The sequence below is a fragment of the Cygnus atratus genome, chromosome 6 (assembly GCF_013377495.2).
Source record: "Cygnus atratus isolate AKBS03 ecotype Queensland, Australia chromosome 6, CAtr_DNAZoo_HiC_assembly, whole genome shotgun sequence".
Lineage (NCBI taxonomy): Eukaryota > Metazoa > Chordata > Aves > Anseriformes > Anatidae > Cygnus > Cygnus atratus.
Window position 1 is genome coordinate 12047521 of NC_066367.1, and position 22812 is coordinate 12070332.

The window sequence follows — 22812 nt, forward strand, 5'->3', positions numbered from 1 at the left end:
TTAGGCAGACAATTTCTTTGTAGCAAATATCAATGACTCTATTAATAGTGTTCTTTGAGACTATTCCTTGCATTCAAGGGTGAGTTAAACCATTTTATTAGTGGCAGGCATTGCAGCCAATGTTTTAAACAACCTATGCATTTATGGACCATTAGCTGACTTATTATATTGACAGTTGTCATGTTTCAGTGGATCAAAGGTTTTCTTCTCTGGAAGTTCCTGAGAGATAGTATTACTGAATATTAAATCTGGTGGGTCTTCAGTAAGCAACTTTGTTAAAATCATATAAGCTTAACCAGTAGCTCTTCTTGCTATATGCCACTGGAGCCAGTTTTTTTGGCATGCTCCCAGAATTTGTTTTGTTACTACAGCAGATTTAAATACAGCTTAATTAAAGGAATTACATACTGTTTAGCAAAATTGTCTCCTCACAAACATCTGAATAACCTTTCCTGCCTTGTTTCCTACCTAAATATTTGTTTCCTCCCAGCAATTTTCCTTCAATAAATGTTGTTTGTGTGTCTGTCAAGTTTGAGGATTTGAGTAGCGTGATCTAAACTAAATATTCTCTATTATTCTGTAAATAGTTGCTTCCATTATTTTTTACTTTAAAAACTGTGAACAAAATATTTTTGTTTTAACTAAAGCTGAATGTGATATAGAGTAGCCAGTTTTAGTGTAAGTACTAATATTACTATTTGGCACTTGTGAGATTGTATCTGGAGAATTGTTCAAGACTCCCCTGAACAATAAAGACGGAGGAATACTAGATCAAGTTTAACAAAGGTCCATCAAGATAAGATGGTCGGGGGACTGAAGTAAATGATTTATGAGGGGAAGCTGAAAGACAGGGTTTGTTTGTCTTTGTGGAGATCATATTGTTGCCAACAACCATATAATGTGAAGTTATAGAGAATATGAAGCCTGACTTGAGTTGCATGCTGAAAGGATGAAAAAATACAAGCGTAAACTGCAACGAGGAAAATTCCAACTAAATAGCAGTGGGAAAAGTCATACTGGGGTCAGTCAACATTCGAAAAAGATATTCAGAGTGGCATTGGTTTCTCTGAAATGTCTAGAATTTGGCTGTCCAAGGCCCTGACCAGAGCCAAGTTTGTTCTGCTGTTAGAGGTTGAACCAGAGAACTCTAGAGACCTAAGCTATTTGGTAATTTAATACAAATACATGAAAGCTTTTTTTTCTGTTTAGTTTGCCTTGGAATGGACAGACTGCAATACTCTTGTCCCTGAAATTTTGCTTTTTTGTCCAGGCTTTCTTTTATCCATGTGAATTAAAAACATTCTTTTAGCTCTCTGAATGTCCTAGTCAATTGGTTGTTCTTAAAAATCATAAGCCAAATTTAGACTCTTTCGAGAAACTAATTCACCAGTTTTAACCAAGGTTGCAGCTTTGAATTTATTAACTGTAGTGATTGTAATATTTTGACATGAAGCAATTTTGTGCAGAAAATAGATGTCGAATGAGCTCTCGATGATTGCAAGTCACGAAGTTTTTCTATAAAAATACATTTGATTTGAATGGCAACTATAATTTTTACTACCCCCAAATTTCAACAAACAAAAATATAGGCACTGCAGCTAACAGAGACTAGTGCTAATAAGAAATAGGCCTTGGAAAGAATAACTTTGAATATGGAACTGTATCTTTTTGTGAAGAACAGTGTCTTAATTCACAGTTACCGTATCTATTTATCATGTCATCTGCCTAGAGTAGGTATTCCTTGTTCTTTTCTGGCCCAATATCTTTCAGTTGCCCAGGTTGTTGGTATATAACATTGATGGTTTTGGTTAGGGTTGTGCTGGGAGAGGCTTGGTCCTTCTGAGTTGATGGCCGATTCTTTTGCTTTGAGGTCTTGAAAGTGGGACTCACTTAAGGAGCCTGTTATCCTTATCCGACATGTTTTGGAATCAGGAAAAGGTGGTACCACAGTATGCCCTAACTTCACAGGCATCCAGAATCAGGTTTTACATTGATGCTTTGCATAAAGCTCTGTTTTTTGCCTGGGTTGCTGCTTGCTTTTGCTGGGTCACTGTTATCACCTTAGAACGTAGCAACAGAAGAATGTTAAGAGAAACATCACTGTTGTGTGCAGAACTGTGCAGACACCATGACACACTTGTAGCTCTGCTGTGCAATAAATGGAAGAACATCTGAGGGGAAGTGGCCTGGTTCTGCAGTAATCCAGATTTGCATGTAGTTATTGGGAGCTTTTTGTGAGTGATCAAGATGAGCTTCAGAATGGTGCGGATAATGTCTGTCTTTCAGTTGACATCAAAACTAAAGATAGACACCAATGTTGTTTGGGTTTCATCATAGTGTATGGCAGCAAAACACTTGAGGGGCTGGTTAATATCACAGATACTGAGTGATGGAAAGAAAAATTCATCATACCTTAACTGGCTGTATCCCCTGTAATTTCCCCTTTCCTCTCGTGTGCTTTGTGTATGTGGGGACTGCCCCAGAGCTGCCAGAAGGCTAGTGGGGACTGCTTAGAGGCTGGTGGGTGGAAGTCCAGCGGACTCTTCAGTATCTGCATGAAGTTTTGGGCAGCTTTTTTAAATACGTGTTGTTGGGCATGCTGTTTTGGTAGCGTGGTACAACATAAACTTTCTAATTTTTTTTACTTTTATTGATGTCTCTTTCATTTTAAGATCAGAAGATGCTATCCATGTACTCTGGGTCTTAGTTCTCTTTAATTAGAGAAAAGATAGCCAATTTATTTTTGGCAAATTATATAACGAATCTAAAATAATCCTTCTATTAGAGGTATGTTTATTGAGCTATGGTCAGAATAAGTGTTGAAGAGGCAGTTCCTGCCATAGGTTTCATGTCCAGCTTTCCTTTATCATTTTAAGTACAAATATGTATGCGTGCTATTTGGATGACTTCGCAAGTGAAGCTTTCTATGTTGGACTGACCCAGATCCTAAGGACTGTGTTAGAACCACAGAGAGGACTGAAGGAGAAGTTTTAAAAAAATAAATAAAGGAAGAAAACTCTGTCAACTTGTCAGACCACAAATCTGATGCAAAAAGTGTAGTGCTGGTTCTTCATTTTTTGGTTTATCATGATATATTTGTAGTAGGTGTTTGGTCTACCCAAAACTCTCCACCTCTTACATTTAGCTTGGCAAATATATGGTACCATAATCAATTTGGAAATGGCTACGAGAGCAAGATGTTTAGATTATTAAACAAATATACAGTACACTGTATAACAGAGAAAGTATAGTACTACCACTGATTGCTAAATTTTTGGATGTTAAACTTAGATTAGAAAAAATAAAGGGGTAAAAACCTACAGGTGAGCTAAAAACATTCAGTTATCAGAATCACAGAATCGTCTAGGTTGGAAGAGACCTCCAAGATCATCTAGTCCAACCTCTGTCCTAACACTAACAAGTCCTCCACTAAACCATATCACTAAGGACTACACCTAAACGTCTTTTAAAGACCTCCAGGGATGGCGACTCAACCACTTCCCTGGGCAGTCCATTCCAATGCCTAACAACCCTTTCAGTAAAGAAGTTTTTCTTAATATCCAACCTAAACCTCCCCTGGCGCAACTTTAGCCCATTCCCCCTCGTCCTGTCACCAGGCACGTGGGAGAATAGACCAACCCCCACCTCTCTACAGCCTCCTTTAAGGTAACTGTAGAGAGCGATGAGGTCTCCCCTGAGCCTCCTCTTCTCCAGGCTGAACAATCCCAGCTCCCTCAGCCGCTCCTCGTAAGACTTGTTCTCCAGACCCCACACCAGCCTCGTCGCCCTTCTCTGGACTCTCTCGAGCACCTCCATGTCCTTCTTGTAGCGAGGGGCCCAAAACTGAACACAGTACTCAAGGTGCGGCCTCACCAGAGCCGAGTACAGGGGCACAATCACTTCCCCTGCTGGCCACGCTGCTTCTTATACAAGCCAGGATGCTGTTGGCCTTCTTGGCCACCTGAGCACACTGCTGGCTCATATTCAGCCGACTATCAACCAATACTCCCAGGTCCTTCTCTGCCAGGCAGCTTTCCAACCACTCATCTCCCAGCCTGTAGCACTGCTTGGGGTTGTTGTGCCCCAGGTGCAGGACCTGGCACTTGGCCTTGTTGAACTTCATACAGTTGGCCTCAGCCCATCGGTCCAGCCTATCCAGATCCTCCTGCAGAGCCTTCCTACCCTCGAGCAGATCGACACACACACCTAACTTGGTGTCATCTGCAAACTTACTGAGGGTGCACTCGATCCCCTCATCCAGGTCATCGATAAAGATATTAGAGAACTGGCCCCAGCACTGAGCCCTGGGGGACTCCACTAGTAACCGGCCTCCAACTGGATTTGACTCCATTCACCACGACTCTTTGGGCACGGCCATCCAGCCAGTTTTTAACCCAACGAAGCGTACGCCAGTCCAAGCCACGAGCAGCCAGTTTCTTGAGGAGAATGTTGTGGGAAACGGTGTCAAAAGCCTTACTGAAGTCAAGGTAGATCACATCCACAGCCTTCCCCTCATCCACCAGGCGCGTCACTTTGTCATAGAAGGAGATCAGGTTCATCAAGCAGGACCTGCCTTTCATAAACCCCTGCTGACTGGGCCTGATCGCCTGGTTGCCCTTCAAGTGCCGCGTGACGACATTCAAGATAATCTGCTCCATGAGCTTTCCTGGCACTGAGGTCAAACTGACAGGCCTATAGTTTCCCGGGTCTACCCTCTGGCCCTTCTTGTAGATGGGCGTCACATTTGCTAGCCGCCAGTCGACTGGGACCTCTCCTGATAGCCAGGACTGCCAATAAATGATGGAAAGCGGCTTGGCCAGCTCCTCCGCCAGTTCTCTCAGTTCGTTTATTTTGCATTCCTCCGCCAGCTCTCCAGTTCGCTTATTTTGCATTCCTGTCTTTATAGACATAGTATTAATATTTGTGTTCTTACATTGGGGTTTTTCAGGGATAAAGAAGTATTCTGGTAGGATTATTCTGTCCAGATGGGTTTGTATATTGACAGCAATTAACTCTAACATAAAAATTACTTTGCAGGATAAAGAAGCATTGCAACAGCAGCAGTACAATAACCTTATTCAGATCTCTGCCCTACAATCTAAATTGGATGAAGCGAGGCACAGAGTACCCACAGAAGGCACTTCTGACCAAGGGCTGAAGGAACAGTTACAGGCAGAACAGGAAGCACTTGAGAGGAAAGAGGGAGAGGTAATTTGAGTTTTGTTAGTGTTCTGTAGATTTTGGGGTCGCTCACATAAATCTAGAATCATTTTGTGCAAACTTGTAGCTGAGAATTTAAGCCATTCAAAAATCAAATGACAAAAGTTCTTGTAGTAAATGTGCCTTTTTGACTTGTATTCTCTGTGGTTTGGTGTTAACTAAACTTCGTTTTTTTTCTTTGTTTTATTGTCCCTCTGTCTGTCTGTCTCCCATTCCTCTGGAAATTGTCTTGCAATGATTCACATCAGCTTTGATTGATCAATTGATCAATTTCTGTTGTAAACTGATTTTCCTTTCCTCCCAAAGTTGAGGTGCAGCAGGAAACAGATAAATTTTTGTTTTGCTTTGAGAGTAAGCGATGATCCTTTTAAGAACAGGAGGGCCAGTGATGCATAATGGTGTCATCTGACCCTCTACAATTTGTGGGCCAGAGAATTTTAGCGATGAGTACTTATACCAAGCTAAGCTAAAGTGCAATATAACTGATAACATTATTTAGACCTTTTTTTGGGTGCACGTGCACAGATGTGTGCACACCAACACACTCATCCCAGTATTTTTATGTAATTTTGCATAATTACTTTTGCCTGTGTAATATACAAACATACAGTCCAATTTAGGATGTGTAAAGAAAATAAAGCATGGATGACCATTCAGTTAACTCTACACCTTTGTTTCAGGAGCAGTAAGCTAATAAAAACTCATTTTGTACACATTGAAGTTTTGTATCTCTAGAAGTCTTATTTCAGGAGTCACCAGTCCTTCTTCTTAAAGCACTTGAACCTTGCTACATAGTAAGGCAAGAGAGAAAAACTGTGAGAAATGTGTAGTTATTGACTCTTACAGGGCGAAGTTGTCAATGTTCAGAATTTTTTTGATAGTTGTGTACTGGGATTAGCACTGCAGTGCTAATTTCCCTCTCTTAAGAGGAGGAGAATGGTGTTTGGGTTACTGCTTATGATTACATTAAACATCAAATGCTAACATTTCTCATTGCTGTCTCAAACTACATCAGCGGTCAGACCTTGATTGTTCAGAACATAAATTAACTCATCTTTTATGACCAGTTAGATTTTATTTTAAAGAAAACAAACAACCACCATTGCAGCAATTTGGTACCTAGCTGAGGAGCTGGAATACTAGCTTCTTACTCTTTTTATGTCTCAGATATTTTGTTAATTTATTTAATTTAATTAGGGAGAGTTTAAACCATAGAATCTGCTGAAGCTACTTGTTCTAACTAAACATAGCAATGAATGAAACTTTATTTCCTGCTTAAATAGGAGACTAAATTAAAACAGCTATGCATTTTCTTTATTTCTAGATTGCAAGCTTGTTAGAGCAACTAGATCAATATAAAGATAAATTGACCAGTAAAAATGAGGAGATATTGCAGCTGAACTTGCAGCTAGAGGTGCAAAAAAACCTTAGCACCTCCAGCATCAGCCAGCTTCAGCTAGAGAATGCGTACTTGAAGGTAGGTTTTCTTGGCTTTAGTGGTACCAGGTAAAACTTCGGATACCTCCCTTCTTGCGTGTTGTGGTCGTTATCTCATGATATGATAAATATGTACTTCGTTCCTGTTGTCAAGAGATTACTGCATTCCTGTTGGGAAAAGATATCTAGAAAAAAAAAATGATACTGTAGATTCGTGCTTATGGCAATATCTTCCATGTTCGTTTGACATTAAAAGCTTAGCTTTTTTTCTGGTCCTGATAGATTGAGCCTGCAGCATTGTTGTTTAGTAAACATTACACTATTTTGTATGCATTCCTGACTGACTTCTATGGCCACAGCAAATGTTGTTAAGTTATAAAACTGGTTGGTTGTCAGTATGGCAATTAGTGTTTATCTGTTACCTTGAAAGTTAAGGAACATTGTGGCAATTTAATCCAGTGGTACAAAACCAAATAAAGTAGCTATTGTTGTTTTTTGTAAATTAACATTATAGTAAGGAGGAGAATGTTTAAATAAAGCCCTTAGGTCTGTTCTGCTACTAGGCTGGGGGAGAAAGTAAGTCCTTTTGAATGAGACTGCTGTTTTTCTCATCAGGAGGATCTAACAAAACTTCACGTAAAGCAAAATCAGGACTTAGGTGTTAGCAATACCTCAGCTCTGTCATTCCCGCAAGCACTGCTTAAAGAAAAGAATCAAGAAATTGATCATTTGAATGAACAAATGAAGAGACTCAAGCAAGAGCTAGAGAACACTCTGGAGAATACGGTAAGAAAATTTACTAGAAGTTTATTGCTTTATTTTGATGTAAACGTGTACAGAATCATATTGCAAATGAAGACTATTTGATAATTCTCTGAGGAAAGTAGAGAGTATTCTGAGTAGCTACCCACCTAAAATCTGTAATTGTTTCTTCTGTCAAATGTGTGATTTTAAAAAACAAAACAGAAGTAGTTTGAATTCTATGTGCAATAGCAATTCTTCCTACACATGTTAATATTCAGACCTTATCCTTTTGCTAAGGTTGTGGAAAACCAAAAATCTGAAATCGAAGAACTCAGATCTCTTATTGAGCACCTTCGTAGTGACCAGGAACGGCTGCGTAAGGACAAAGATGAAGAGGTAGAGCAACTTCATGGTGTAATTGAGAAGCTTCAAAAAGAGTTGGCACAGTTTGGACCAGCATGCCATGAAGTTAGTGACAACCAAAGTGATCTTTATGAACTTGAATTGGAAAAATCAGTGGAAGACCTTCAGAATGAATTGAAGGGATTGACAGATTGTCAGGGTGATACTGATCCGGACAGAAGAAATGAGTTGCTAGTCACCAATGTGAGAGAGCTTCAGGAAAAGCTAGAGCTTGTCTCAACTGCTAGAGAAGCTCTGCAGCAGCAACTGGAAGACAAAGAATCACAGTTAAAAATGGAAGTGGAAATTTTAGAGAAAAAATGCCAAAATGCACAGGAGTCATCAAAGCAGCGCTTTGCAGAACTAACCTCTCTAAGAACACAGTACAATGCACTTCAGGAAGAATACAGCCTTTTCCAAAAACGTGCATCTCAGAGAGAGGTTGAAGCAAGAATTACTACTTCTCGCATTCAAGAACTTGAAGAAACCCTGAAAGAGAGGGAAGCAAGTATTCTAGAAAAAGATACACAGATGAAGATAATGGCAGATCAAAGAGAAGCTGACAAAAATGTGTTGCAATACTTAACAAAACAAGCAGCAGAACTTGAAACTGAGTTGAAAAGGAAAGATGCAAATCAGGCTCAAGATGTTTATAGTCTTCAGTTAGAAGTTTCTAGACTTGATTTTCAGGTGCAAACACTGAATCAGAAAGATGCAGCTAATCAGAGAGAAATCAATGAACTGCAAGGTAGCACTGCAAAATTGAAAGATCAGATCAAGGCATACGTGAAAGAGCTTGAAGCCTTACAATTGGAAAGAGATGAACTTATTTCACAGCTGAAGTTGTTCAAGTCAGAGGAGCGATGTAATAATGAAGAGGCTAACTTCCTCAAGGTCTTCTGCCAAGCAGGAAGAAAAGGTGAAGCCCTTAAAAAAGGAACGGAGGAATTGGAAGGAGTGGAAGCTTATGTTGATCAGTCATTTCCAGTTTTGCTTTCCCCAGCTGATATATTGGTATGTAATTATTTTATTAATAGTATTATGCTGCTGTTTTAAGCCAATATTGTGAGTCTCTACAGCCCTATAGTTTTTCCTTTCAGTGCTGTAATAGTAGAAATAAAAGTGCTGATGGCCCGTACTACTACAGGTTCTAAGAAAGGGTGAAAATGAATACTGTGTTATATAAATGGCTGTTGTCAGTCAGTTTAAGGGTCTGTCTTTACATAGTTTTTCCAGCAGTGGCTAGAGATACATAATTTTATTAGAAGCCTTTCTTTACTCTGAATCTTTTCTAGATCCACTTGCTCACATAACTGAATGTGAACTTGTATTAAATTACTTGATTTTTGAAACAGTAAAATCCAGGTGATTTTTTTTGAGAGCTGCAGTCATCTGTCATATACCAAATTACTGTCTGTTAAAGCTGGTTTATGAAGGTGGTAAGTGTTAGTAAGAGGGCTTATATGAAAAGAGTTTGAGTACATAGGAAATTTAGAGACAAGAACATCACGTAGAAAAATGTCAAATACTTCGCACAAGTCCAGGTAGATGATGTCAATTGCTCTACCCCTATCCACCAATGCAGTAAAATGCAGCAAGATGTAGAAGGCCAACAGATTTGTCAGGCATGATCTGCCCGTAGTGAAGCCATGTTGTTTGTCAGCAGTCACCTCCTTATTTTCCATGTGCCTTAGCACAGTTTCCCAGAGGATCTGCTCCGTGATTTTGCTGGGAACAAGAGGTGAGACTGACTGGCCTGTAGTTCCTCAGGTCTTTCTTCTTCCCTTTTGGAAAATAGGGGGTTATGTTTCCCCTCCTCCAGTCAGCGAGAACTTCACCAGACTGCCACAACTTCTCATATATGATGGACAGTGGCTTAGAAACTTCATCTACCGGTTCCCCCACAACCCACAGATGCATCTCTCAGGTCCCATGGGCTTGTACACCTTCAGGTTCCTTCAGTGGTCTCAAACCTGATCTTCCTCCTACAGTGGGTGGTTCTTCATTCTCCCAGTCCTTGCCTTTGCCTTCTGGGACTTGATTTGTGGGGCTAAAGCTCTTGCTGGTGAAGACTGAGGCAAAGTCATTGAGTACCTCAGCCTTCTCCATATCTCAGGTGACCAGGTCTCCCATTTCCTTCCGGAAAGGGCCCACAAATTCCCTTGTCTTCCTTTTATCACTGATGTACCTATAGAAGCCTTTCTTGTTGCCCTTGATGTCCCTGGACAAATTTAATTTTAAGAGGGCTTTGGCTTTCCTGATCAGCATCCCTGGCTGCTTGGATGATTTCTCTGTTTTCCTCTCAGCTTGTCTGTCCTTGCTTCCACCCTCTGTAGGCCTCCTTTTTCTGCTTGAGTTTGGCCAGGAGCTCCTTGTTCATCCATGCAGGCCTCCTGGCATTTTTGTCTGAATCCCTCTTTGTTGGGATGCATTACTCCTGAGATGGAGGAGGTGATCCTTGAATATTAACCAGCTTTCTTGGGCCCCTCTTCCTTCCAAGGCTTTCTCCCATGGTACTCTACTAAGCAGATCGCTGAAGAGGCCAAAGTCTGCTCAGCCAAAGTCCAGGGTAGCAAGTTTGCTGTGTTTCCCCCTCGCTGTCCTCAGGACCCTAAACTGCACCATTTCACAGTTGCTGCAGCCAAGGCTGCCCTTGAGCTTCACTTTCCCCACCAGCCCTTCCTTGCTGGTGAGAACGAGGTCTAGCATAGCACCTGTCCTTGTTGGCTCCTCTGTCATTCGGAGACGGAAGTTACCATCAACTTGTTCCAGGAACCTCCTGGATTGCCTATGCCCTGCTGTGGTGTCCCCCCAACAAATATTGGGGTGGTTGAAGGCCCCCATAAGGATCAGGGCTTGTGAACATGAGGCTGCTCCTATTTGTCTTTAGAGGGCCTCATCTGCTTGGTCTTTCTGTTCCACCGGCCTGTAGCAGACTACCAGGATAATGTTGCCTGTCCCTGCCCTCCCTTTCGTACTGACCCATAAGCTCTCTGTCAGCTCCTCGTCCACCCCAGGGGGAGCTCGGGGTCCATTTGTTTAAAAAGACCTATTTGTATAGATCATTCATCCTAGAATAAGGAAGAGTACAATATTTAGTTTAGACTGTCAGCTATCTAGACAAGTTAGTGACAATGAGCTGAGAGCAGGAGAAGGGAAAAACAGTAATATTTTAGGTACTATTTTTTGTTCTAGTTTGGTAAATGTCGTTATGAGTTGTGATACAGAACCCCTTCAGAAGAAAAGAAAGAACTCGTGCATGGAATATTGAGTCAGAAAACCCTCGTGAGATTAAGCAACTCATTACTTCTGGATGGTGAATTAGAACTGGGTCAAAATGTTAACGTAGAAGGGCCTTCATATAACAGTGAACTTAACAGAAACAAATACAGTGCTCGTAGAGGAGTGAAGAACCCCCCTACAGTTATTCTTAGGTTCAAAAGTGTGAATGATGAAAATTAGGAAATGCATTGAAATGAAAGCTGGAGGTGCAGCAAAAATATGTTTGTTTCTCCTGGGCTGAAATGGCAGGTACAGGAACCGCACGTAGAGCTTTTCTTTTTAACTGTTTTTTGTGGTTTTTTTTTCCAGTGCCCTGGGTCAGGAATTAAGTCTTAAGATAGTTAGGGGAGATTTGTCAAATCAGGAAAGCAACATGTTCTGATTTTTATTTATTTAAAAGTAGGAAGATCATCTACATAGCTACAAGGAATATTGTTTTTCCTGTTTGATGAAAAAGTCAGCGCTGCTGAAATAGGTACATTTTCTTATTGTATGGGATTTTTTTTCCCATTGATGATACACTTGTTAAAAAAAAAAAGCCTGGTTAGTTTGTATATCAAATAAACTAAAGTGTTGGATTATTGTATAAAATCTAGGAATAATAATAGATTTGATTATAAGTTTTGCAATGAGTTTTTAAAAATATGTTTTTCAGTTTGTAAAATCATATTTAAATTGCATTAAGAAATTGTTTTATCTCGTTGTAGGAAAAAGATGAAGTTATGTTTGACTCCATGACTCACAACACAAATATAAAATCTCAAATTAAACAATCACAGGAAGATATCTCAACTCAGGAAATGGACGTGATGAACAGCTCTGAAGAGCAGCAAAATCTGAAAAAGCATTGCCAACTAACATTGGAAAATGATCAAAGTCCTGATTCTCCAAAAAACAATTTGAACATCTGCTATACTAAAGATACTCGGAAAGATTTCCAGGATTTCATTGTGGATATGGCTTCATGGGATTCACCTGAGATTGTGAGGAAGGAAGACACAAGCGTGGAACTTGAACCAGTGCTTCATCTGACACCCTTTTCAGAAGCTGAAAGCACAGATTTTCAAGTGGTGCACGTTAGGTCATCCCTTCAAGGAGATAATTCTCTTTTGATGGGATTTTCTAACCTGTATGAAAATGGCAGCGAAGAAGCAGTGGTGGAAGCAGATGTAAAATCTCCAGTTTTCTCTGAAAGTACCTATTCTGTTGACGACGATGAACACGTTACCGAGAAAAAGATTTTGGTAAGCGATATTTCATGCCTTGATTTCATTGTATTTACACAAGACATCTCAGCTCTGTTCCCATCCTAAATCATTGCTGGGCAATTGGCTCTAAGTAGTGGGAAATTAAACACCGAGAGGGGTATGAATAGCATTGTTCTGGATGTACCGTTGTTAGTACCCCTCTCACTGTCAGATACCGGAGCAAACTCTGGGCTGTGCGTAAAGATTGTTTGCCACAGCTTTGAATAAGTGAAAATGCCTTCCAAATACTAAAACTGAAGAATAGACTGCTTACAGCAGGCTTAGTATCCCACACATCTTTATGCTTTTGGTCTGGTACCAGTAAAAATCTGGATTGCTCTTGTGTTCTCTGAAGACTTCTTGAGAGGACTTTGCAAATCCTGGTACTTTTGCAGCGGGATTCCGTGGAAGTAACTGATTAGCAACTTTGTGGTAGAGAGTTAGAAGAGACTGTTTCAAAATAGGAGAATAAAGGTTTTTCTTGGTAATGGGAGTTTTTATATACTTGTTTCTGTATCCTTTCACAGGAAGATAGTCTACTTCAAAAAATTAATTTTATTCATTTTATTCTCAATTTTTATGCCTTGCTTTTGAAGGAAAATTAATTATAAATACATAAAACGCCCCGTTCTCCTATCTCCAACATGTGCCTCATGCCCTTTCCCATGGGCTGAGCTAGCAGCCATGTAACTGAAGGGGTTTGGTTTGGCTCAGTTTGGGACACTCTTTCAGTGGAAAACTCTTCACCAAGGGTTAAGCTTTGACCACTTCATCAAACTAGTGTTGAGTTTCTGCACAGCTGTCCCAATTGGTAGATCCCAAACAGATGAAATGTGTGATGTTGCAGCATGTGATGGGCACAGAAGAGGAAGTGGTGCAGAACCGTCTCTAGTGGCAGCTACATTGGGTTAAATGCACTGTTAACTTGCAGTTTTATTGAAAAGGTGAAGTTTAGGGAGTATCTTCCTGCAGAGTTCAGCTTCTCTCGGACACAGACAACTTAAATTGACTGGCTCTGATAGAGGCCAGAGAATTTGGGCTGGTTTGGGGTTTGTTGGCTCCATGAAAGTTAGCACGGCTCTTATTGTGGTGGTGCAGAGAGCCATTCCTGACAGAGGTTCCCCTTCAGTGTTAACGTCAGGCTGGTTGGATGCTGATTGAACGGTGATTAAAGTTTGCATATTGTAACTTTATATTGAACTTTTAACCCTTTTTGATTTGAAAATGAAGAATCTTCTGGATGCTGACGCAACAGTGGATGTTGTGTGCGATTTCAGTTTGGCTTTTGGGGAGCCTCATTGTGAGGTGTCCTTAAGATTAAGTCCACTGTTATACCCCCATAGACAAACTGAACAGATTTCAGTTGAGGCTTATCATTTCTCCTCAACTACCATAGTTTATATTTGAAATTGCCCAGTATTGAAATTTCTTTTCATGCTGCAGAAAGAGAGTTTTGTTCTACTTGCAAGTTGTAAAATGTATGTAATGTTCCTTTTCCATTTTGCTACAGAAGAAAAGTATCTAGAGGGAAATTATTTACAGTATTCCTCAGAGTGACACGTCAGCTGAGACTAAATGCGAATGCTTCTCTTTCAAAGACTCTTCTGTTTCTTAAGGCTACTGAAAGAGAAAAATGTAGACAGAATGGTTTTCAAGGAGTACTGGTGCTGCATTTGTTGTCATATTTGCTACCTCTAACTCTTTGAAGGAGTAGGCATTTACTCAAGTCAGCACTAGTAACAAAGGTGCTATAAATAGAGACAGTTTTCTGAATCCAGCTGTTGAGCTAAGTTAATGTGAAAAATTATTTCCAAGCAGATGAGAGAAGCGGATAATCTAACCCCATCTGATTTGCAAGATGACATAAGATCAAGAGTATCTGCCACAGATGTGATGAGCAATGAATATGGCAGCAGTAAGTTCAACTTTGTTTGTAGATTCCTTTCACTTTTTTGATAGCTTCAGGAGAAAACTATTCTAACATTGCCACTTTCCCCAATTTTCTTTTACTGTGCATCTTTTATGTGGTATCTGTGCCTTTCTTAGTTGGTTCAGAAGATAGTCACGCTAGTGAAAGTCTACTTTTCCTTCTTCGTCCCTTTTCATACTGGATAGGAGACATGGAGTTTTGTTGAGTCTTAACTTAAAATCATCATCATCGTTCCTGGTGCTAAAGGTGACTTATAACCCTTTTACTTTTTTAAGTTGGTTCGGGTCAACCTCTTACAAGATTTCAATCAACTAACCATACATTTATGCTAGCAGAAGGAATCACAGTTATTTGCAAGCGGTTATGCTGGTTTCAAGTTCTCTTCAGCTTTCTAACACCTGGGGGCTGTCTCTTTCTATAGGTACCAGCTCAAATTTGGCACCTAAACTAAAGCAGGAGCTACAACCATCAGACCATCTAGATGCTAGTTTCATGGCTTATGTGCAGTACCATGGCATGTTTTCAGATGTTATGGAGTCAATGAGAGAACAGGAAGTACTTTCACCACAGCTGAAGGTAATATATTGTTAATATAAACATGCTATCAAATTAAAACTGAAACAGTAGAAATGAAAAGCTAATATAAAATGGAGTTAGCTGTTAGCTGCTAAGCTAGCTGCTTTAGAAGATTTACACTGTGAACTGTTCTGTACTGTTTTAAACCTTCAGTTGATTATGATTCTTGAGACAAGCAAAAATGAGTCTTATAACAAGCCTACTGACATTTGTCTTGCTTGTACTTGCTAGAATTGCAGAAGTTTTGCTAGGACAGCACTGGTGATGTTCCAGCATGTGGCAGGACTGATCTGTTGATTGATGGGTTTGTCTCAGAGGCTTTACAGAAAGCTGTTTCATAAATAAATATATATAGTTGAAATGGTGCTCCCTTGCCTATTTTTGACGTTCTGATCTGATGGAGATCTGTGGAAACACCACTGTATGGAGGGATCTTTCGGATGGTTCAAGGAGGAGGAAGAATATACAGAAGACTGAGCAATGATTGCTTACTCCAGTCATTAAGGCGAGTTCAAGAAGGTATATATCCCAGGGACTCTCTTTTGGTGCTGTAGCTGAGCAAGCTCTCTGTGATTCCAGAAGTTCCAGCTGGTGGAAGGGAGAAATTCAGTGCTCCAAATCATCTCCTGTGTGAGGCTGGCAAGAAGTACAAGGCTTAGTGTGGTAGACTACAGGGAGTTTGAGTACAATACTATTTGAAGAAACTTGAGTAATATAAAACTAGAAGTATACTTCCCAGTGTATACTTGCTGCCTCCCAAAATGTCTAACAGACGCTTTCATCTAGCTCGAAAAATGAAGGAAGATCTGAAAAAGCAGAGAATTTTTTTTTTAGTTGCTTTCATGGATCATCAGTAACTGACTGGAAGATCTGAGTGCATGTTCCAATGCTGAATGTGTAGTGACACTTTAGTGTGCTTCTGCTTCTCTTGTTAACGTTTACTAAAGGGTTGCATCATTATGCATTCCTTCTTGAAGTATTCAGTATTTCGATTCCAGATGCAGAAAAGCAAGTTGGGTTGATTCAAAAGTTAAGTCATGCAGAGAAGTGCAAAGAAGAATACAAAGAGTTAAGGAAAAGTACCTTGTATTGTTGTTGTAGTAGTAGTAAGTAGCAGAGAGAGAGAGTTCTATGTCAAGGCTGGGATATTTTTGGTTAAATGTACGTAGAAAATGACTTAAATCTCCAGTGACCTTCCTCAAAATGAGACCAGAAAACATTTGTGCATGGTGTAATAACTTGGGAATAGAGAATTTATTTAAAAGAGATTATTTTGCCCGATAATATCAAAGGAAACAGTTTCTACTGTGTAAATTAAGATCATGTACAAATAACATCTCTCAAAATAATCAATCTGCTAAATTAAGCTAAGGTTGTCTAAATATGTAATTCAATTTTCTGCCATCACTGAGTTTAATAATATGACTTGATAGAACTTGATCTATTCCCAGAAAAACTGTTTAAGAGGTGTGTGTGCATATTCTGAGTTTACTAAGCATGTTAAGTACCAGGGCCGAACTGCATGCCTTTATTGATGTTACAGCCTAGGACAGCCACCTTATTTTTGTTGTCTAGTCCTATCAGATTCCACTCATACGTTGTCAAGATGCTGATGCCTGTTTCCTAATATTGACTATTTTGGTTTTGTTTTTTTTTTCCCTTGTCAGACTGTGCTGAAGATGGTATATGAGGAGAGCTGCAAAATATTGGCTTTGTCAGAACATTCCTTTGGTTTTAAGGAGCAGAAAAATGTTCTTCAGACCACAGCAATGATGGAGGGATGGCAGAAGGAGGGCTTAGCCTTGTTGGATGCTATACAGTCACTGAAAGATCATCTTAGCAAGGTGGCAGATAGAGGAAACAAGGTATGACAATAAAGATGTCTTGTACCCTTTAAAAACTGGTTAACTTGTTTTGTGTGTGTATATATATAGAGAGAGATGTGTGTGTGTATATATATATATACACATATATAAAATAAGTATATTAAGTACTGTATGTGTGTATATATGAGGAGCAGGGGACTCTTTCTGAGATTTGAACAGGCCTGTCAGACAGCTTTGGTCTGCTTGAATTAGCAATTAGTTTTACTCTTATGCAGTAATGATATCAAAGACAGTAGGTTACAGATTGGTAATAGGTGCTTTTTTTTAACAGGAATGTTCAGATATTGCTGCTGACTGGAGAGCAGAATTTCTCCAAGCAGTACAGAGTGTGTTTGAGAAGGAGAGAAATGTGTTGCAAATTGACTTGAAGTCTCACTTCTCCAATCCTGGGTGTGGCGATGAAGTTTCATTAGCGGAAAGACTAGAGTATATCATGAAACAACAAGTAAGAAAACCTCTTAGGATTATGCTCCTAAATCACTTCTATTCCCTCATTCTTTATTTGGGGTTAGATCTGGACATCTTGCATGGATACTACCATTATTTTTATAAGTTTATTACTTCTATTGTTAAATAATGCCGTGTGCATTAATTTGGATTGTATAGGATGAGTAGGCTTTTCTAGTCTGTTTTGGCACTGTTGTTCTCAAGCTCTTCTATTATAGAGCTTATTGATTATTTTACCTGGCAGCCAGAAAAAAATAGTGAGCAGGAGACTGCGATAGGGAAAAGGAAATATTTGATTAAAAAAATCCATCTGGAGCTTCACAAACTTCTCTTGCAAAGGGTGTATCCTGAGCTAACTCCATATCTGTTTGGGATTTTTTCATTATAATTAGTTTTCAGCTTGAGACCAGATGGTTTCTGGTAACTGCTATGTATAAACTATTATTATTACTATTATGCTATTTGGAAGCTAGTGAAGTGGGGTGTTTTGTTATTTCATTTTAATTCAGTTAATGTTAAAGATGTATTTAGTCATTTGAAGTTGCCTCTATGTAAAACTTGTACTGAGTGGTTCTCTAGGGTTTATCTTTGTAGGAAAAAAAATGGGGATAGACTCATAGATTTAATAGGAGTTGGATCATTTTCAGGAGGAACAAAGGCAGATGGTTGTAGAACATCTTTTCTCTTCAGACCGAAATAGCTTGCTCTCTGAGATACAGGACCTTCGAGCTCAGCTACGCATGACACACCTTCAGAACCAGGAGAAGCTGCAGCAGTTACAGGAAACTCTTACAAATGCAGAAGATCATGGGAGCAAACAAGAACACCAGCTTCGGAGGAAAGGTAGTAATTGCCAAGTCCTCGTTGCCCAGTTTTCTATGTCAGTTCTTTCCTTTTTGCATAGCAGATAAAATGCCAGTTTTAGCAGAGGAAGAAGTGGGCCTTTCCTTCTTTCTAATGTTATTGTTTCAGATAAATCTGTGAAAAGCAAAGAGAAGCTTTAAAAGAACCCAAAGCAATGGAGTTGAATGCTGACTGTATGTATATAGGAAAGAACATTAAGTCTAGCGAGACACCCTTGGTGGTTTTCAGGGAATTCTTTGTATATATATTTGCTAGTAAATGTATCATTTTGTTTAATGAGTTATAGAACCTATGAGTAACAGGTTATTTGCAGTATATCACAGTAGGTCATACAGTCTCACTCAGCTTTTATATCCTCACTTTTCCTGGTCCACTAGCAGGCAAAGCTGTAGCATATATGTGCATCTTTCTGCTTTTTCTTATCGTATTTGAAAATAAGTAACTTCTCCAGACAAGAATGCTTTAATACAGCTATTTTTTCTGCAATTTGAAGCAGTGTAACTGACAGTATATTGTCAAATTCTCTGGAATATAAATAACTGCTAACATTTTCTTATCCTAGTTGAATTGTTAGAATATAAACTTCAGCAGGAAAAATCAATTGTAAGTGACTTGCATAGCTCATTGTCTGAGGAGCAGAAGAGAGTCTCTGAAACATGTGAACTCTTGAATCAAGAAAAAGCAGCAGTATCAGCCCTGAAGTCAGAGCTATATGAACATAAGCAAGAGAATGAAAGGCTACAAAAATCCCTAGAAGAGCATCAGAGGGAAATAAACAAGTTCCGGTGAGAAGTAGATTTTATTTATTTAAATTTATTGACAGGTCTGAAAAAGCTTTATATTCATTGGGTTCGCAGATGTGCCTCTGTCACTTTTCATGGATATGTTTGTTTTTCTTTAGTAACAAATTTATTTATTCCTTGATTCAAATTTGAATATTTACCTTCCCAGTAGCACTTAGTTCATAACCTTCTCAGCAGTCGAGGCATGTTGTGTAAGTGTAATAAAAGTACACAGAGAATTGCCTCTTAGAACCACTTTTGTTCTGCCAGGATAGATAATTTATCTATATCTTTTAGTAGGTACTAAATAGGACAATTTTAGTTTTGCTTGCACAGAAGTAAACAGTTTTAAAATGCTAAATAGCTGTGACTTGAAACTGACCTTTGTAACTGAGGCTATCTTAAATAAGTCTATAGACCAACTCACAAAAAGTAATCCAAAATGTCTCACTTGCATCACTTGCAATGGATGTTCTGTTCTGAACATAGATAAAGTGTCATTTTGAACTTTTCAGTTTTGAATTGGAAAATAAAGAAAAGGATTTGACAGCTGCTCTCCAAGAATTGCAGACCAAACGCCTGACAGAAACAGAGCTGCGAGGCTTGTATGAGGAACAACAGTTTCAGCATAAGAAAGCAGAAGATGAAAATAAAAAGGCCTTGGAGGTAATGCCCTGCATCTTAACTTCATGTACCAAGAGAAGTGAATGAATGGGTTTTTGCACTGCTTTTCGTATCCAGTGTTTTTGTTCAATAACAGTTTTTAAAAAAGAAAAGTTCCTTCTACCCATTGTGCATGGCATTTTTTCCCCTGCAGAATTAAAGCTTTCAGTTACTGTCTGCACACATAGAAATAAGCAAATGTTGTATGCATATTTTTTATATCATCTTAATGTTTTCAGAGCCTTAAACTTTCTGTTGGGGTCAGTTTTGTACTGCCTCTACTGTACAGGGAAAGCCAGATTCTACAATTGTGTAACTGCATCCTTTATTCCAGAGCAAATATGCCATGAGGATGTGCTGTGTATGATCAACTAAGATTATAAAGAAAACTTTTAATGATCCATATGCTTGGCAGAGAGTATCTGGAACCTTTCTGATGTAAAATGTATCTTCGGAGGTTAACCGAACTTTCTTTATTTCTGTACCCTTTCTTCTGAACTGAATAGAAAACAAATGAACAGCTTTCTCACTGATACTGTGATAGCTCTTGTAAAAGACTTTAAAATGACTAGAAAATGAAGATGATTTAATGTAAACCTTTTGTAAAATTAGAAACCAAAGCCAAACTCTAACTCCAGAACAATCCTGGTTAGATGGCCAAAATGGGGAGAGACAGTTCTGACTCTATTTTTTTCTAGTCTTTCTCATTTATGTTATCTTTCTGATAGGTGTTTAAGTGTGTAGGTGGTTTTTGGTTGTCTTTTCCTGTTTGTGTGGTAGGCATGGCGCTAACATGCTCCATCTTGTAAAAGCACTGCACAGGCAGACCATCTTATTTAAAGGCTAAAAAGAAGTGCATTGCCCAAGATATGGAGTTGTGCAACAGATTAAACTGTTCACAAGTGCCACTGGAGAATGCTGATGGAACACCAGTTTGTGCCACATGTCTGCCCTGTAGCCATATGACCTAGATTCCTATAGGGTCAGAGAAGATACGGCGCTGACTGGAGGGAGAGGGTAGAAACTCCTCATAGGACTTTAGCAATGCTAGTTCTGTCTGCAAACATTGTGAGACTGCCCATTCAATTGCTTCCTTTCCTTCTAAAGGTATGGTGATGGCAATGCACTAACTTGCAAAATTGACCTGAGAATGGATTATCATCATCAGTCTATGCTGTGTGCTTCAAATAGATGGGCTGTAAAATCCAGAGATTTTACAAATGCTCCTACTGCTTAAATGTTTGGTTCTTTTAAATCAGTACAGTTTTTTTCTGCTTCAGGTGTCATTTACTAAGGCATTTGAGTGATGTAAAGAATATTGACTCCCAATGAGGATCGTACTGATTGAAGAGGGAAAAAAAAAAGTACTGCAAGATATTTTAGTATGATCTTTGGTTTTGTTACTTGGTGTCATGATGGTTCAGGTTGGAAATTAGGAAACATTTCTTCTCAGAGTAGTCAGGCATTGGAACAGGTTGCCCAGGGAAGTGGTGGAGCCACCATTCCTGGGGGTGTTTAAGGAAAGGTTGAACGTGGTGCTTAGGGACATGGTTTAGTGGGTGCCATTGGTAGTAGAGTGATGGTTGGACCAGATGATCTTGGAGGTCTTTTACAACCTTAATGATTCTATGCTTCTGGCACTCATAATTAGAAAATTAAACTTGCCATTTTTAATTAAACTTTTTAATACCTGAACTGCTCTAATTCAATCTTGAATTTCTCCATGGATAAAACAGAAGGTTGAAAATTGCTGAATGCTTGCCTACCCCAACAAAGGACTGCTTGTGCTAGAATATTAATTCATGCCTCTCCTTTTGAGCAGGATTTGCAGGCTGCCTTGGAGCTGCAGTCAATGCAGAATAGCCAGCTGTCTGTATCCTTAGAGCATGAGCAAATGATAAATGATAATCTCCGCAAGGAACTTCAGATAGAACATTCACGCTGTGAAGCGTTGTTGTCTCAAGAACAGAAAAAAGTGTCAGAGCTACAGAGAAATTTGGAAGCTGAGAAAAATCGTTCATTGGAGCTCTTGAATTCCTTGAATCATGAACGTGTTTTGACAGAACAGTTGAGCATGAGAGCTAAGGAAGACGCTTCTTGTCAGCACAGGGCATCATTGCTGGAACAAGCCTTTATCCGAGAGCTTCAAGCCAAGCTGGCAGAAGAGAGGTCCCGAACAACAGAGCTTGCTGCTATTATTGACGAAACACACCAGAAGGCTGTTCATTCTAAAAGGCAGCTAGAGGCTGAAGTATGGATGTGTTGCAAAGAAACACGGAAGGAGAGAGAGATTAGTAACAAACTACAAGCTACAATGGAGTCTCTTCAGAGTCAAAATCAAGAGGTAATCCGCTCCCTAGAGGCCCAGAAGGAACGAGAGGCAAAGCTGAAAGCTGATGGGGAACAATTGCAATTAGTCTTTGAGACAGTGCAAGAACAAGATAACAACGAGAAAGAGCAAAGGCAGCAGCAACAAACAGAAATGGAAAAAGAGACAGTCAGGCAGAGAGATCAAGAAAGGCTGGTAATAATGTTTATTCAAGTCTTCTCTTACATTGAAATAGCCATAAACAGAGAACCTGTAAATAGTATTCTTCAATTAAAATGCCTGAAACAAATTGCTATGAAAAATTCAGTAGTCAGCTGTTTTTCTGCTTTTTTCACCCTTCTTGTTTCCAGTTTCACCCTTCTTGTTTCTCAGCTCCTTCATTCTCATTAGAGGAGGAGGGAGGCTTTGTAGACTCTCTGGAGACTTGTCAGTCACAGAGTCTGGAAGTTTTTGGAGAAGATGCCTAATCTATAGTAATTAAATGGCTTACTGGTGGCCCTGGAGTGCAGTAATATGTCTTCTCCTGTAAGGGGTTTGTGGGTTAAGGAACACACTGAGATGGGTATGTTAGTTGGGTGCGATGCTTTTATTTCTGTATATGCAGACTGAAAATATATAATATATTTTTATATAATCTGTATATGTATGCATAAGTAGCAATTTATTACTATCTATTCTGTTCAAATAGCAAAATTTGGAACTGCAACACAGGAGGGATGAACAAAAAATTAAAGAGCTGCAAGGAATACTGGCAGTATTAGAGTTAAGAGAAAGTCCTTCGTCTTCCAACAATCAACGAGAACTGTTGTGTGCTTTAAACAAAGATCAAAATGCCAAACAGCCCATGACAAAAGAAAGTGAAAAATTGAACTTGCAACAGCAGCAACAACAGCTGGAGAAGATAAGACAGCAGTTGCTTTTTGTAGCTGCATGTCTGAATGAGTTCATATATAAAACAGTAGATAAGTGAGTAGCCATTTAAACTCTGTTATGAAATAGTAGT

At 39.3% G+C, this 22812-nt stretch overlaps 1 protein-coding gene across 3 annotated transcripts in view; it reads left to right on the forward strand.

Moving 5' to 3' along the window:
- Positions 1-22812, forward strand: part of PCNT (pericentrin) — a 102880-nt gene that overhangs the window by 64941 nt on the left and 15127 nt on the right. For 2 of the 3 annotated variants that reach the window (XM_035570633.2, XM_050711578.1), the window contains 14 exons: positions 5038-5208; positions 6545-6697; positions 7273-7443; positions 7699-8817; positions 11793-12329; positions 14148-14247; positions 14684-14838; positions 16506-16703; positions 16996-17169; positions 17819-18014; positions 18598-18820; positions 19333-19483; positions 21303-22004; positions 22498-22775. In XM_035570633.2, coding sequence (XP_035426526.1) covers positions 5038-5208; positions 6545-6697; positions 7273-7443; positions 7699-8817; positions 11793-12329; positions 14148-14247; positions 14684-14838; positions 16506-16703; positions 16996-17169; positions 17819-18014; positions 18598-18820; positions 19333-19483; positions 21303-22004; positions 22498-22775 — 4328 coding nt within the window. The remainder of the gene's footprint in view (positions 1-5037; positions 5209-6544; positions 6698-7272; positions 7444-7698; positions 8818-11792; positions 12330-14147; positions 14248-14683; positions 14839-16505; positions 16704-16995; positions 17170-17818; positions 18015-18597; positions 18821-19332; positions 19484-21302; positions 22005-22497; positions 22776-22812) is intronic. The other variant, XM_035570641.2, reaches the window with a different exon arrangement.